General features: G+C 37.3%; 1 protein-coding gene across 18 annotated transcripts in view; it reads left to right on the forward strand.

The window, feature by feature from the left end:
• PHLDB2 (pleckstrin homology like domain family B member 2) overlaps positions 1–17,561 on the forward strand; it is a 240,953-nt gene that overhangs the window by 208,351 nt on the left and 15,041 nt on the right. For 4 of the 18 annotated variants that reach the window (XM_063661609.1, XM_063661612.1, XM_063661618.1 and 1 more), the window contains 6 exons: positions 1,511–1,600; positions 5,178–5,321; positions 5,947–6,135; positions 8,834–8,974; positions 10,191–10,290; positions 14,557–14,577. In XM_063661609.1, coding sequence (XP_063517679.1) covers positions 1,511–1,600; positions 5,178–5,321; positions 5,947–6,135; positions 8,834–8,974; positions 10,191–10,290; positions 14,557–14,577 — 685 coding nt within the window. The remainder of the gene's footprint in view (positions 1–1,510; positions 1,601–5,177; positions 5,322–5,946; positions 6,136–8,833; positions 8,975–10,190; positions 10,291–14,556; positions 14,578–17,561) is intronic. The other 14 variants (XM_063661619.1, XM_063661623.1, XM_063661625.1 and 11 more) reach the window with 7 other exon arrangements.

Below are 17,561 nucleotides of genomic sequence, written 5' to 3' on the forward strand. Positions count from 1 at the left end.
AGAAGTTTTTTTTAACATCCGTCTATGACCCAGCAACTCCACTTCTAGATGTTTACACAATATAAATGAAAACATGTCTTCATATAAAACTTGTTCAAGACTGTTTAAAGTAGCTTTTTCCATAATAGTAAACAAAACAAAACAAAACAAAACAAAACTAGAAAACCTAAATAGCCATCAATAGGAGCATGGATAAGCAAATTGTTAGGTATATTTATATAATACAGGACTCCTCAACAATAAAAAACAGTGAACTACTGATGCCTGTAACATGGAGTAAAAGAAGGCTGACACAAAAGAATGCATATTGTATGATTCCATTTATATGAAGTGGTTACATTTTATAAGTAGGCAAACACTTTATAACACAGGCAAAACTAGTGTTAAGGCCATGGAAATCAGAACAACGCTTGCTCATAACGGTGGAAGTTGACAGGTAGGGGCATGAGGAAATGATTGGGGTGACAGAAATGCTCTTTATCTTGTCTGGGATATTATTCCATTTGTTAAAACTCATAAATTTATATACTTAAGATCTATGCATTTCACTGAATGCACATTTTTTTTAATTAAAAATATTTTAGCCCCAGCCATGGCAAGGACATATATACAAATTATACCACAATAAAAAAGTGACCCATAAATGTTGCTTAATACCAAATTAATTCAAGATGAGTCATAGTCAAATGTAAAAGCTAACACCATAAAGTTCCCAAAAGAAAATATTTCACTGGGTTGTGATATTACATCATTAGATATTATGTCATCAACAACATCATGTGATATTATATAATCAACAACAATTATGTGTTACTTGGAAGGATTAAAAGAAAATTAGAAAATAATGTTTTTTTTTTTTTTGAGACGGAGTCTCGCTCTGTCACCCAGGCTAGAGTGTAGTGGCGCAATCTCGGCTCACTGCAACCTCTGCCTCCCAGGTTCACGCCATTCTCCTGCCTGAGCCTCCTGAGTAGCTGGGACTACAGGTGCCCGCCACCATGCCCAGCTAATTTTTTGTATTTTTAGTAGAGACGGGGTTTCACCGTGTTACCCAGGGTGGTCTTGATCTCCTGACCTCATGATCCGCCTGCCTCGGCCTCCCAAAGTGCTGGGATTACAGGCATGAGCCACCACACCTGGCCTAAAATAATGTTTTTAAAATTTTATTTTTATATAAAAGTAAAAATAAAATATAAAATTTATTTCATATTTTTTATATAAAATTTTTTAAATTTTTATTTTAAACACATTTTTAAATGACTCTATAAAATTTATTAGGAATTAAAGGTTATATAGCTAAGTATGTTTGGAAACAACTCATGCAGCATATCAGCTAGCAGAAGATGACCTCTAGTATACAGATTTGAAGTTTTGACTGAGTATGATGAGAAGAAATAGAAATGGGGGAAATATGTGAGAATCTGATGTTAGTCTCTAATGCAAAGTCACTGTGCTTCTCAGTTGTATCCAAGGTTGACTTTTAAGTTTAATAGGTTTTGTATTCCTTCAGGAAAAGGAGAATCTTTGTAATTTGGAAAAGAAATACTCCAGCCTCTCTGGGGGGAAAGGGTTTCCCGTTAACCCCAATACTTTAAAAGAGGTAAGCTATGATTTTTACATGTCACTTTATGTTGCCTTAGAAATCAGGAGATGTATCTCAGCTTTATGTGATTAGCTGAATAATAAAAATATTAACTCGAAGGACCTGTGAAAGCACTCAGTGCTTGGATGGTTTCCCTGCCTTTCATTATGTATGCTTTGAGGATTTCAGAGATTATCCTTGTGTCTAATGCAGATGCACATTGTGTGTGTGTGTATGTGTGTGTGTGTGTGTGTGTGTGTGTGTGTCTACTTTGCTGGGCAGTGACATTGTGGGTTAATTTGGCGTTTCAAAAACTTGAAGATCCAGACCAAGATGAGTCTTAAATTCCCCTTTTTCCTTCCTGAGTCTCCTTTCTCCCTCCCCTCTCTTATTTTGCTTCTCCTTCTCCTGAGTCTTATAGAACATGAAAATGCCTGCAAACATTTTAGAAGGTGGTCTGGTTTCTTTCTTTTTCCTATTTCCCCACCCCCGCAACTGTTGTTTCTGCCACTTTCCCCTCTAAACTGGAAAGTCCTATTTACAGTAAACTGTACATACTCTTTCTCTCCAATATCCACCTTTCCCCAGTCCCCATCACCACTTTGCCCACCAGATATCTTAAAGAGCTACACTGCCATGCTGGGAGAATATTTTAACTCTAATTTGGAAAATTATAACTGAGAAAAAAATAGTTTATGTATATATATTTTTTGAGATGGAGTCTTACTGTGTCACCCAGGCTGGAGTGCAGTGGCATGATCTCAGCTCACTGCAACCTCCACCTCCTGGGTTCAAGCAATTCTCCTGTCTCAGCCTCCTGAGTAGCTGGGACTACAGGTACCCGCCACCACACCCGACTGATTTTTGTATTTTTAGTAGAGATGGGGTTTCACTATATTGGTCAGGCTGGTCTCAAACTCCTGATCGCAGGTGATCTGCCTGCCTTGGCCTCCCAAAGTGCCGGGATTATAGGCATGAGCCACCGTGCCCAGCCTATATTTATATTCCTTATATTTATTGTTTTTCTAAAAAGCTAAAAGAAAAGCTTGCTTCTACTTAAGTGTTTGCATAATCAAAAAAACCCTTTAGATAGTGGAGTTAGGGCTCTTACATAGAAAATATTTTTGTGTGTATATGAAGCAAAATGCTCATCACAATAGTAAGTGTGACTATATGTGTACCTCAGAAGCATTTTGTGAAATATTTCTTCCAAAGCTTTATTAGATCATTCAGTTTCATAGTTTTTTTTCATTATTCAGAACATGGAACTGTCAGGTTCAATGAACAAAGCGTGGTTGTGAATGGAACGTCATGGCCTAAGACAATGTTAGCAAGGTGGGTAAGGGCGCAGGTCTTGTGAGTCTGTTAAAGAAATATGGTCTATTTCATGTGTGATGGGAGGCCTTTAAGTGGTTTTAAGCAGGGAAGTGACATTTGCTATCCATTTGTTAAAGATCACTCTGGGCTGCTCTGTGACTACTGGATCATAAAGAGTAAGAGAAGGAGACACAGGGAAATTGTTGTGGAGATGATTGCAGTAGCATAGGCTAGAGATGCTGGTGGCTTGAATTGGAGGATGGCAGAGAGATGGAAGGAGTTAGCTGGATTAGCAGGTATTTTGAAGGTAGAGTTAACAGTTCTTGCTGATAGATTGGATGCTGGGATGAAGTAAATAAAGGAAGGTGTCCGGAATCATGCCATTATTCCAGTTTGAATAATGAAGTAGATAGTAAGCACCTTTTAGTGAGATAGGGAAGACTTGGGAAGGAATTGTTTAAGAGGGAAGATTTGGAGTTGACTCTGGACATACAGAGTTTGAAGAGCTTGTGGCATCCAGATGAATTAGATGGGCTCTAAAGTCTTTTCGTCTCCTAATAGAAGAATGAAGTCTTTCCTTTTCTGTTAATGAGTTGGTCTTTATTTCCTGCAGACATTCTGATGTCAAAAGCACATTTAGTTCGTTTTATTATTGTTGTGTATCTGCAACTCTTCTGCTTGTTGAGTACAACAATGAGTTGCTATGAGAACACCTGGCAATTCTTGTGCTGTGTGTTCACTTTCCTGTACAAAGCAGACTTGACTCACAAGATGTTTTTCTTTTTTTTTCTTCTGCTCTCTCTTTCATTCTCTCTCCTTTTTCTTTTTCAAAGGGGTGACTGATTTATAACCTCTTTTAAAGACCTCCCAGGTTTTAAAGCAGTTTACATTTTTGAAGCAATTAATTAAATTGTATGGTTTATGACTCATATAAATAGTTAAAACTTGGCTTCAAAACAGTCTACTATTAACTGAGCAAAAGAAAAACTCAAAATTGTTCATTTTCTTTCTGATTCAGTATTACATATTGAATGAATTGACCTATTTGACTACTTATTTTCTTCAGTTTAACATTATAAAACTTTACGTGATATCTATCCTGCCTTCTGAAGTGCAAGTCTCTGACACATCCAATTTATAAACAATTCAACTCTAGCATTCTCCACTTTGTTATCAACCCTTTCAAGGTTTTTACCAAAAATCAAGGTTTTTTATTTTTCAGCCTAAAATTTGTAAAAGGATTGATGGACTCATGGAAGAATCTTTGTGTCAAATTTAACTCAATTTTAGCTTTAAAAGGGAGATGTTATTTTATACAGCTTTTTCACACTGCTTTATTGGGGTGGTGAAAATCATAATTGGTTTGTATAATTACTTTCCATGAAAATTGACAAGTGCCTTTTCCACAGATTCAGGAGTTCTGCTTCTCAGATATTTTGATCCATGGGTATTTTCTCTAAGCTGAAGCCAGAACTGAGTTATTGAGTTCAAAAGTAATTGGAAATTCTCTGTCCTATGGGTAGAGATGGGGATTAGGGAGGCTGCCTTGAATTGAAACATACCCTGGTTGCAACTCTACCTTAGGACTCTGTGTGTGTGTGTGTGTGTGTGTGTGTGTGTCTGTGTGTCTGTGTGTGTTTGTGCATGCACACATTTGTTTTGTTAGGGAAGGCTCACCTGCATGAAAGGACAGTGTTATTTTTATTCTCATTTGGTTGAGATGCCCAAAAGCTAGAACCCACTATAAATAATTACTGTTTTAAAAATGTTTTCTTAGTTTAAAACCCAGTAGCCCTCAGCCCATTTTCCTCACACTTTGATTCATCAGGAAACAGAAATGGTGAAAATCTGAGAATGAAGATTTGTGGAAAAGGTTCTTTAATTAGGGAATGAGTGATTGCATTGTCAATTTTACATCTTGGATTTTTTGGTGTGTTATTACTTTAAATGTATATGTTGTTGACAACCTTAATCCATCAACAGAATGAATGCTGATACTTCTGGATATTTTAAAATAGAAGATTTGGGGTTATTTATAATACAGTTATCTTGATTTCATCAGAAAAATTATGTTTAATACTTAGAATGCCAATTTTCAAGATTAAGCAATGTAAATCCATTTTAATTGCTGATTATTCCTTTAATGAAACATTTGATAATACCACAGATATCTGGCTGTGCCGCTCTAAGCTAACTTCATTGTACTGGGAAAATTAATACTCTCGCATGCCTCAGCTTTTGCTTTCTTTGTGTTTAACTTCTGAATTCCTCCTTTTAGGGCTATATCAGTGTAAATGAGATTAATGAGCCATGTGGCAATTCCACGAATCTATCCCCTTCCACTCAGTTTCCTGCTGATGCTGATGCTGTTGCCACTGAGCCTGCCACAGCTGTGCTGGCGAGCCAGCCACAGAGTAAAGAGGTGTGTAGGCATGACGTTTCATTCATTCACTGCTTTTCTTCATGTCGGAAATTAACCCACGGCCAACTGAAAATGAGGTCCACGAGAGCGTGCATGACAAATGTATATCTGTTTGGCCAGAGGGGTAGGGTAAGGCTGAGTTTATAAAGTATACCAATTTGGGGGTAATGCTCTACCAATAAAAAATTCTAGAAACCGTGAAATTTATGCTACAGAGTGGAGTACTAGGAGAAGTAACTCAAAGAAATATGTTGTATGTCTTAGCACTCTAACTCAACTTAGTTTTCTTATAAATTAAAAAGCCTTTCTAAAATTGTTGATTTGAATTGCCTCTTCAGTTTGACTTTGTTTTTGATTTTGTTTTGTAACATGGATGCTTTTAAATATTAGGCCTTTTAAAAGCCTTCTAAGGGAGGGGCCAATAATAATAAATTAAAATATCTTCAGTGATCCAAGTCACTTACAGTGTGTGATTTTAATAAGAGGCTAAATTGAAAGATATTGCCCATCAATTGTAACTTCTTAATTAAAATATAACAAACAGAACAAACTATCAATTTCATTTCTATGTCTTATTCTTTCATTTCATGTGGACACATATATACCTTTTCTTTCTCCCATAAAGCAAAGATCACCTGTCTATTCTGGATTTGTGTTTCCTTCCACCCTTTCTCCTCATCCTATCACTCAACATACATCAGCCCCATGGCTTGAATTCATGGCTACATCTGTCAATCCTTTACCTTTAAATGACACACCTCCTCCTCTACCAGCTAAGAAACACAGAAGGCAGCAGCAGCAGCAGGAGCAACAGGTAATTAGGAACTGGAATTTAGAGTTTGGGAATGTTATTTTGACAACAAAGTTACTGATGTGGAATCTTTTCTTCTACTTTCCCAAAGGCATTTTTAAAAAGGCAAGTTGCATACTCTCTGATTTTTTTTTTTTCCTCTTAAGAACATTTAGTGTGTTCTAAGAGTGTTAGAACTGTTGTAAGGTTTTGATACCTTGAGTGTCCCCTACTGGCTTTTATATGTTTGAGCACTTTTTATACCCTCATCTTTCAGTTACCATTCAACAAAAATATTGCAACTTATCTCAGATAGTTCTCAAAATACTAGCAAGCATTTCCATAAAATCTATAGTATAAAGAGTTATGTTGTCAACACAAAATATTTTTATTATACATAGTTGAAACCATAATAGATGTCATTCCCTTGTTACTGTGTCAGAATTTGTTAAACATTTTACTCCCTTAATCAGAGTACCTTTGTTTCAATCTGTTTTATAAATTTGTGTATCTCTTTACATCCTTCTAATGATCCCATGAAGTAAAAATTATCTCCATATTAAAGTTTTGGGAACTGAGGCTCAGTGAGGTTAAGTAGCTTGTCCAAGGTCACACCACTAGTAGTGCATTTGGTCCATAAATCTAGTTTTTATTCACCAGATTTTTAAATAAATAATTTTTTATTCTAAATGTTGCCTTCCTTTTAGAACACTCAGAGTATATCGATGCTTGGGTATTCCAAAAAAAAATCTGTTTCAAGACTTCCTTTCAATGATAGTCAAATACCTACAGGAATTTGGCACCAAAAGATTCTAAGGAGTCATTGTGCTGATGTAGGCGAGCTCTGGTTGGTCATGCTTAGCCCTTACGTTTCTTGAAGGTATCTTTACCATCAATTACCATATGTTAAAGGACTATATCTCTCACTGCCTTAAGGTTACTGCCACCTGGGCTGATATGAAAGGATATTGGTGAAAGGTGGATGAAATAAGTTATGTATACAAGGAAGAAACAAGGAGAATGGAAGACCTAAATGCCTTCAATTTTGATGTTAGGTTTATTTCTTTAACAACTTCATTCAAGACATCTCTAGTAGCAAAAACAATCACAGTTTACAAACCTGCTGTTTTCTGTCAAATTTCAGTTAGACTGTGTTTTCATTGGGGTTTCTTTTCTATTTTATTAAGCTACCATTATGGAATGTTGGAAAGTTATGAACTTCAGAATTTATAATATTTGGTCATAGTGGGAGCTAGATTGAAGTGTTCTGATGTCGTTTTTCTATCTAAAAGGAGCATTAGTCAGCCAGACTGCAAAGTATTATTATCATCTTAGTATGGACTACCTGGCCATGAATTCTAGCTCTGCCGCTTTCCAGCTACATGACTTTGGCCAAGTTTATTTCACCTCTCTGCACCCCAGATTTCTCATCTGTAATACAGAGATAGTAATAGTACCTACCTCACAGGATTATTATAATAATTTAATGAGATAACATATATAAACCATCATACCTGGCACATAGCTCTTAATAAATTCATTAGCTAGTATAAACAGTTAATTATAAAGTTAAAATGCAGATTTTTATTATTGGCATATTTGAAGACTGTTTATAAATTTGGTAACTCAGTATAAATTTGGTAACTCAAATTTGCATTAATTTTTATGCATTTCAAAAGCATGAGCTTTTAAAATGACTTTAAAATGATCAGACCTAAAAAATCTTTAATTAAGAAATCACTTTACTATATATATATTTATGTTTTATTTCTTTAAGAAAATAAAGCAATGTTAAGATTTAGTGAAGCTAAGTGGTGGGAATATGAATATCTCTTAAATTATCCTCTATTCTTATCTATATGTTTCAAATATATTTCAGCAAAAATTTTTTTGAGCTCATTTTTGTGTTTTTTCTTTCTTTTTTTATTTCCATAGTTTTGGGGGGAACAGGTAGAGTTTGGTTACGTGCATAAGTTCTCTAGTGGTGATTTCTGAGATTTTGGTGCACCCATCACTTGAACAAGAAATCATTTTATTATTAAAGACATTTCTAGGGGGAGGCCAAGAAAAATTTGAGTAAGTTTCAAGTGGACAAAAATCTTGTTTTAGAAATCTGAAAAAATAGTCCATTAGAGGATTTTTAAATATGAGAGATTACTGTAGGGGCTCCTTGGCCAAAATCTTTTTAAAAAGTAACCTAGAATGATGGCTTTTAGGGAAACTTTATGTGGATTTGGAGTGTGTTTATGTGACTGAAATATTATTACAACTTTCAAACAACTTCCCTATTTACTCGCTTTTTCTCTTTTTCTCCTTTTCCCCCTTTCTTGTCCTCTTCTCACTGGTATCTGTGTCATCACACAGAACTGCCCGGAAGGGGAGAAAGTGCTTACGTGCTTTGTCCACTGGCTGTTCTGCCATCCACATGGCAACCATCATAATAATTTGTAAGTTGTCCTGAGGCCCCAAGGCCGCAGGCACTACAGAAGTGAAAGGTGGAATTTTTTAAAGATTTCTAGGTTCATCATAAATTCCTACAGTGTTTAGTATCTAATCAAATACTAGCTCAAATCTATCAGCGAACACAGTATATGTTGAATAACTTTAAGAAAAATTCTGTTAAAATTCCAATTTTTTTCATAAGTGCATAATTCTTCATTTCTTTAGTCACCTATTACAGTTAGTCAAGTTTTGCTATTTTGCTTTGCATTTGCATTTAAAGCACTTTAGAAGTCTGGAAGAAAGGAAAAAACAGCATAAAGAAGGCCTCTATCTGAGTGATACTTTGCCTCGAAAGAAAACCACATCTTCCATCTCCCCACATTTCAGCAGTGCTACTATGGGGAGAAGCATCACCCCAAAGGTAGGACCTGGGAGAAACCACGGGCTTCCCATTCCATGAGTCTTCTTGTCATTATATTCACTGATGTGTAAAGGCCTTTAAAGAAAAGTGCTAAATAATAAATCATTACATTTACTTGTTAGGCAGACATCAGGACTAAATCGCATTTTCTACCTGTTCAGAGGACATCTGAAATTGTATGCTCTGGGGCCAAAGAACATACTTCAGGGTATTTTCTACCAGCACAACCCAGGCGATGAGTGGCATTCACTTACATGATGGACTTCCATGGCTGCATCCCACATCTGGAGATAAGATAGGATATAGCCTCTGTGTTCCAGGAATAACAGCAACAAATATTTATTCAGACATTTTCATGTAGCTGGCACTGGGCTGAGCCTTTTATGTGGATTGCTTCATTTGAAAATCCAGCAGCACTAGATAGTAGACTACTGATTATTATTCCAGTTGTATGTATGGATAAACTGAGGTGTATAAGGCTAAGTGACTAACCAAGGAGCCCTCAGCTGGTATGTAGTGGAGTGGAATGTGAACCTATGCCATCTGACGCCCACCCAAGCTCTCCCTCAGGTTCTGCCAACATGCCTGAGGGGATCATTGTGGCAAGAGAAGAGGCAGGTGTGAAGGAGGTTCTGAATGAGACAGACTTTTGAGCCCTTCCCCTGCCCTTAATCAGAGTAAATTTGTTTTAATCTGTTTTATACATTGTGTTTCAAGTATATTTTATCTACATGAAGGATTTTGCTATTTTTAAAAAATGCTAAAACCATTAGGGTGTTAATAGATTTATTCAGTTTCAGCCCACCGCATAACAGAGGATAAATAAAAATGGGTGCATTTGTAACAAGAGTAGCTCTTCCCTGTTCTTTTGCATGGTGTGCATGCATTCTTGGCCCTGCATCTGCCCTCTGCTCCTTATGCATGAAGAACTTTCAGCCATTCTTTCAGGTGATTTTGGACAGTGTCTTCCCCAACTGTCTTCACTTTTGGAATTGCTGCTGTTGGAGGAAGTGCTTTGATATTGCGACTACCCTGGAACTTCTCGGGAGGGCCAGTAACTGGCCTTTACCACTTAGCATCAACAAATGAAATACAAAGACTTACCTTCTCTGCCCTGTACACTTAGATAGGAGCTTTGGAAACAGGGATGTGGCCATTTCCTAAAGGTCCATTCAGCCTGCAGCTTGCCTGAAGTACTCCCTCCTGCTTCCCGCAGGCCCACCTGCCCCTAGGACAGAGTAACAGCTGTGGAAGTGTGCTCCCTCCCTCACTGGCAGCCGTGGCCAAAGACTCAGAATCTCGGAGGATGCTCAGAGGTACGTACCTTTTAAATCAAATGTCATGGCCTTTTGTTAAGCATTAGAATTCTTCAGGAGGAGGAAGTGAGAACAGGGGTAGGGATGATTAGAGGAGAGATCAACCAAAGGCCTAATTTTACTCTTAATGTGTTCTCTTTCAGGAGGGATATATAACTTTTCCTATTTATACATATAGCTGGTACATTTTGAACATTCCCATTGTACTTTATAGATTTGATAGAACTCTGAAACCAGAAAGACCCCTAGAGAATTACTAACCTTCCCCTTCGATTAATAGAAAGAAAAGAGAGACCAGTGAGATCCAAGGAGATTACCAGGGCACTTAATCAAGATCACTCACCTGGGTTGTGTCTGAGCCGCTATGTCAAATGAACCTTGTGCCGAAGAATCATTGAGCTGACACGGCAAATATAGCATTAGTGGCCCAGAACAGAATTCTTATAGGCCTTTTAATGTAGATTTGAGCTTTTATACTTCATAGTTGTTATGTTTCAGGTAGACTTTGACTCTCAGCAATTTTTTTTGTAGTAATACATTACATTTATAATGGGATTCTCAGATAGTCTTCATGGGGCTAGAAGAAATTACTGTAACGTAGTTCCAGGGCTAAGCTTCTTGTTGAGAGGATTAGATTTCTTGTGTTAACACAATAGTTTAAGTCAATAAGTTACATTGCCCTAACTTTTGAGCAGGCACGATGCTAGGTACCAAGAAAGCAAATGAATGATAGGAAGCTTGCCTTTGTAATGTTTATAGTCTATTGAGGAAGAAAGACACAGAACAGATGATTTCAATAAAATGTGGTAAATGAAATAATGGCGGTATGCCCAGGATATAAATGGAAATGCTTTGGGTATGGCAGGCATTTGGCCTTCAAATACATTCAGGCAGTGATGGGATTCAAATCCTCCCCTCTAAGCAGGCTGGAATTCGATTCTAGCTGTTTGGCCTCTCTGCCAATGGTACTGAGAGATAACACTGGTTTTCCATCAGGGGAAAATATGTATACACACACACACATATACGTACATATACACACACACACACACGCACGTATATATAATACATATATACTACATATACATACATAAATTTATATATATGTGCACATAATGTGTATTGTGTATGTATATATGATATATATATATATATCACTGGAACGAGGTTTTCAAATCATTACTAAAGGCGATTTAAAAATTAAAGAGTATAGTATTCATAATAGGTTTATAATGTGTAAGAGACGTTTGCAGTGGTAATATTTGAATCAAATACCCTGATTGAACTATTTTATTTTCTTTGCCATAATTTCTTAATAAGCTAAACATATTCTTTTAATATTTATAAATAATAAACATAAATGAGTCTATTTTGGCTCTCATTTATCACTGTTAAGTTGTGGGTCAAGTCTATTTGCTGTTGAAACATTTTTCTGTAATATTTACATATAAATATTTGAGACAAGGTCTCACTCTGTTGTCCAGACTGGAATGCAGTGGTGTGTGATTATAGCTTACTGCAAACTCTGCCTCCTAGGTTCAAGTGATCCTCCCACCTCAGCCTCCCAAGTAAGCTGGAACTATAGTTGTGTGCTACCACACCTGGCTGATTTTTGTATTTTTTGGCAGAGATGGGTTTTTGTCATGTTTCCCAGGATGGTCTCGACCTCCTGGGCTCCAGTGATCTCCCACCTTGGCCTCCCAAAGTGCTGGGATTACAGGCATGTATTAGACTTCTTTTTAAATAAATTTTTTCCCACCGTCGGAAGACATCAAAGCTTAGATTGGCCACAACACCAACAAAGACCATTAAGCATTTTAATGTACTTCAGTGTTTAAGAGAAAGAGCAAGCATTTGGGAAAGAGGATGGGATCACAAATTACTATACTCCATGTTAAAAGTATTTTCTTGCCAGGTTTGGTGGCTCATGCCTGTACTCTCAGCACCTTGGGAGGCTGAGGAGGGAAGATTGCTTAAGAATTTGAGACCAGCCTGGGCAACATAGTGAGATCCCATCTCTACAAGTAATTTAAAAATTAGCCAGGCGTGGTGGCATGCACCTGTGGTCCCCACCACTCAGGAGGCTGAGGTAGGAGGATCGCTTGAGCCTGGGAGTCAAGGCTGTAGTGAGCTGCCATCATGCCACTACGCTATAGGCTAGGCAACAGAGCAAGACCCTGTCTCAAAAAATAAATTAATAAATAAAAGTATTTTCTCAAAGAGTAAGAAAAACTAGACCTTTATAGTAAATAAATAGATTTGCAAAACTCAAGAGCCATTAACATTACCATTTAAGAGGATTTTGTGAGACTATGGTGAAACCGAGGGAAGGTTTGATCTCAGTTATTCTAATCTGTTTTCCCCTGAAGTAATGGGAATCCCATGCCAGTTTCACAGAGGAAAACTGAGCTAATTCCCTTAGGCCACATTACTGATGTTCCCGCTGAAAATCAAATCTGTCTTTGATTTGTCTTTTGTGCTCTTGTTCTTTATTGATATGTCCTTTATGCAGCTGAGAAGACTGCAACTTCAGTCTTTCTCTGCTGTAACTGTAAAGTGCTGTTCCTCTTGAAGAGTTTCATGTAATTCTGATGGGGCAGCTTCTGAGGAAATAGAGAACCATTATATGCATGTTGGTCCAAGGAGATGTGTTCTGAAAAGACAGCCTGCTGCCTTTGGCTCCCCTTCCCAGAGGAGGAGAAGTCAGGGTCTATAGTTCTTTGAGCCCCAGCAGACTGTAAAACTGGCAGGATTTTCTACACAGCCCAAACTGGTGGCTCACAAAAAAACCAGGAGGGATGGATCATAATTTCATTTAGAATTGTTTGACTAGCACTTGTTAACTTTATTAAAATAGCAAATACAAGTAAAATTCTATGGTTTTGAAAAAAATTATACCTGGCATATTTTCATTAACTCACATTTAGTAGACTTAATCATCTTTTAAACTTACACAATTAACTTAAACACACCTTTTTTTGCTGCTATTCGTAATGGATACATCAAGGATGATGGTGTAAGTATAAGCCTTACTCAATCAGCACTGTTAATAGAACTGACAGTGTGAGTCGTGCAAAGAACTTTGAGAGGAGAGTTTAAAACAGAGAGCTGAGAAACTCAGCTTCTGAAGTTGGAATGGTTATTGGCTTTTGAACAACTTGTGAACTATTCCTTTGGCAGCTTTAGAATGAATGAAATCTTTGTCCTTTTGTTTTTGTTAAATACAGGAAAGTCCAAGAAAGGTATGACAACCTCCTTGTGTGGTGTTTTTGTTTCCAGCAAATATTGAAAGGTCATTGTCAAGTCATGTTTAAGAAATGATCAGATTTAACACTGTGCAGTGGTGGATTTTTAGTCTAATGACTATTTCTTTTACACAATAGAGAAAAATTGTTGCACATTTGCAAGAAACACAATGCTGGGTGCAGCTGCTGTTCATTCATTGGCAGCTGCATGACCCTCTTTGTTTTGGCTTTTAATCGCAAGGTCAGACCCTGCAGGAAACATGAGTGCTGTGGAAGCATTGTTTTGTAAGATTCAGAATCTATATGAAGAGAATAGAGGGTATTGTGATGTATATGAGCTAAGTGTAAACCACGATTCTCCTTTATCAAGGACAGGTATAAATAAGGCAGGCTACAGTCAAAGGATGAAAGGATTTAGGAAGCTCCTACTTATTCATTTCATTGGAGCCTGTTTTCTAAGAAAGACTTAGTGGAGAGTGAAGTATAGTTTAAATGATTGGCTTGAATAAGTAAGATGGTTATTTCCTGTGGCTAGGTGGTAGAGATGTAGGATGTTAGACGATGTGTTATAAAACTTGATTAACTGTGCTTCAGATAATTGAATGGCATTTTACAAACCTGAGCTCTTAAAAACTATTTGCTATTGTCTGTTTGGAAAAAGAATTGTTTGACAGATATAATCTGTTTTTATTCTTCCTATTTTCTGGTTGATGAATATGTGTGAAAGATTTATTTGTCTTGTGACAATCTTTTTTGACTATGCATGTATCAATTTTTTTTAAGGTTTCTTGAGTTTTTCTCTGTAAACTTAGATTTAATCTGAAACTGTGAACATCATACCTTGTTAATTTGATATTGTAACTAACACCATCAATGAGTGCATGTTGGAAGTGTTGTATGTTTTTCCTGCCCCCTTATCATCCTTTTTGATCTTGTATCTTTTTCCCTTTCTACAATCATTCTCCTTCTTCATTCCTGACTTGTCCTGTGCCCTCTTCTTCTGGCTGTGGACTGTCATTAGGAAGAATGAATTCCTCAGCAGGTGAGCTATGACAGGCTGAATTGATAGAAATACTGGTTAATTTTATCCTCTTAACCCCAGGTTATACTTTTAGTCATCTTACTTTCTATATTACAGCCCAGATAGCCATGTAAAAGTATATACCACATATTGCGAATGTATTGGCAGGAGTCTACACATTGTGTAATCGTTAACTCACAAGAGACTTTTCAGTTCCAATTAGCCAGAATTAATAGAGACCGGCACTAAAAATAATAATAATAAATGGGCCTTGCACATTTGGTCTCTTGGCTGTCCCAGGCAGTGAAGAGCAGAGCTGGTTTGGGTTCCTTGCGTGGCTATGATCAGGAACAAGCCTCAATTAGGTCTTGTTTTATACACCTTATAAACTACCCCTTCAAACAGCTATTTCTGTCTGGATGAGAAGGATTTAGAGCATTTTCAAGTCCCTTTTTACTGTTTTAGTTGCTTTCCCACTGATTAATGTTATTCTTGCTACATAATTAAAAAACAGAAACCAAATAGTCTCAGGGGTTGGGAAAGTCTCATTTTTCCCAATCTTGTTTCTTTGCTCCCCCTCAAAAAGTAGATGCATTCCATTTCCTTATTTGACTATTTATCTAGAATATGTAGATGAAAAGATAAATTCATTCAGTGACTGTTTATCTTATGACATCCACATGCTAAATAAATGGAGGTAAACTGTGGTGCACAGGACATCTGCATCCCCTTTCCTGATAAAGCTTCCATGAGAGTGGAGGCCTAGGCCAGTTTACTGCCATTCTAGTGTTCCTTCACTGCACCAGCACCTCTCCTTGGGCCTCCTGCCAGGTTACCCAGCCCCATCCCCTGATCTTCTATGACGTTTCCTCTGTTTAAAATATCTATGCCTTTGGATGGCCAGGCCAGAGCCTGAATCCCAAAATGAGCTCTTTGGAATCACACTGGTTCAATTGCAGGATCACAGGAGAGGGGCCCATGCCTGTATTGATAATTGCAGGGATTACCTGTTCATGGGGGATTTGTTCAGCAGGGAGGAAGCTAGGCCAGGTGACAGTGGGGTTCACTGAGGTCAGTAAAGTGTTACCAGTAGGCAGAAATGAGTAGCCCCATGAGGTGAACTTTTCCACTCACATTGGATTCATGGGAAATAAAAATCCTGGGTTGGGAAAGAGATGCTTATTATTGGCCTCATGCTTTTTCGTTTAAGTTGCCATGAAAATGTAAATTGCTTATCCTACCACCAGAATGACTGGGAGATTCAGTCGTAGAGTCAAACCTCAACAACTTGTGAGTTGGTCTGGGGAATTAATGTTCACAACCCTTATCACAGTACAAACTATAATGTAGCTGGCCCTTCTACATTCACCTGAAACATCTGAGTCATTTTAGTTTGCTATCTCCTTCACTCATAAGTTCTATTTTGTTATTCTGTGATACTTTTGGAAAAGTAGCCAAAAACAACAACAACAAAAAACAGAACCCTGGAAGATCTGAGGAGCAAGACATACAGTTGCTTTAAGAAATATGCTCACCTTTTTCCTGCTTTTCCAAGAGGGTGGTAGTTGCTTCATACGGGTTGGTTTTTCCTCAATGTGAAAACTCAGGGAGAGGAAGAGGTTGTGGCAGTGTCACTCATTGCCAGAGCAATAATTCTTGTATGTTTTAAATTACATGGCTGTCATTTAGGGATTTGTTTTTCATACTACAAGGACATATCTTCCATGTAGTTGGTGCCACTTTTCTATGCCACAAGCCTTTTTTTGAAATCATAAGAAAATATACATGTGTGACCTTTTCAAATAATTTATGTTTTTTTGTCATTTGCATAATAAATAATTGGAAACAACTTAAAAGGAGCAATTAGTAATTCCAAAAGTTCAAGTATCAAAGGTAAATATTTGAGTAATGAATTATTTTGCCTTCCTTAAAAAAAGGCGCAGCTTCACGCATGTGACTATACCAGCTTCATTTAATGCTGTGTGGATTGATCATTATAATTCATGATATTTAGTCTTGTGGTGTGCTTTTATGTTTTGCATCTTCCCTTAACTAAATGCTATATGGCTTTAAAAAATATATATGTATTTATAATTTATAATGGCAGATTATATTAAAGTAACTTATTTTCCCAGAAATGTCTGAATCTGAAATAACCTATTTTCACTTAAATATCTATAACCACTCCAAATACTAATGGTGTGAATACTCTGCATGAAACTAAAACCATTTTACAGAAATTTTGACATACAATGTTTTGTTAAGGCATCATGGATGTGGCTTCTATTTTTAAATGGAAATGTTTAATCAATAGCTGAGAAAGCCATTGAGAATTACTTCTCTTCTTTCATCCTCTTGCCTACTATTGACCATTTCATTACTACTAAAACTTTCATTGAAAGGTAGGTAGAGCACACAAAAAAGAGGAAATTCAAATCGTCCAGTTGTGAACTCTGAATAGCTCTGGTAATAACTCCCTGGGTAATGGAAACTATTTGAGTAGACATTCTCTTATCAGGGAGAAAGAGATGACAAACTCTAGTACTGGCTAGAGAAAAGTTTTTTAATGAATTGAGGAATTTGTTAATCATTATGATGCCTGCTCCTGAGTCTATAATAAATAGAGAATTGAAAAGAAGAAAATTTGACTTGTAATGCCCTAAATCAGCGATCAGAGAGCAAGCCTAGCAGTAACACAAGGTAAAGCCAATAACCTAAAGTGCCAGCTGACCGAGCACCAGGGTAAAGAAAAGACCTCTTGGCCGGGCGCGGTGGCTCACACCTGTAATCCTAGCACTTTGGGAGGCCGAGGCGGGCAGATCACAAGGTCAAGAGATTGAGATCATCCTGGCCAACATGGTGAAACCCCGTCTTTACTAAAAATACAAAAGTTAGCTGGGCATGGTGGTGCAAGCCTGTAGTCCCAGCCACTCGGGAGGCTGAGGCAGGAGAATTGCTTGAACCCGGGAGGTGGAGGTTGCAGTGAGCTGAGATTACGCCACTGC

Source organism: Pongo pygmaeus, chromosome 2 (assembly GCF_028885625.2).
Source record: "Pongo pygmaeus isolate AG05252 chromosome 2, NHGRI_mPonPyg2-v2.0_pri, whole genome shotgun sequence".
Taxonomy (NCBI): domain Eukaryota; kingdom Metazoa; phylum Chordata; class Mammalia; order Primates; family Hominidae; genus Pongo; species Pongo pygmaeus.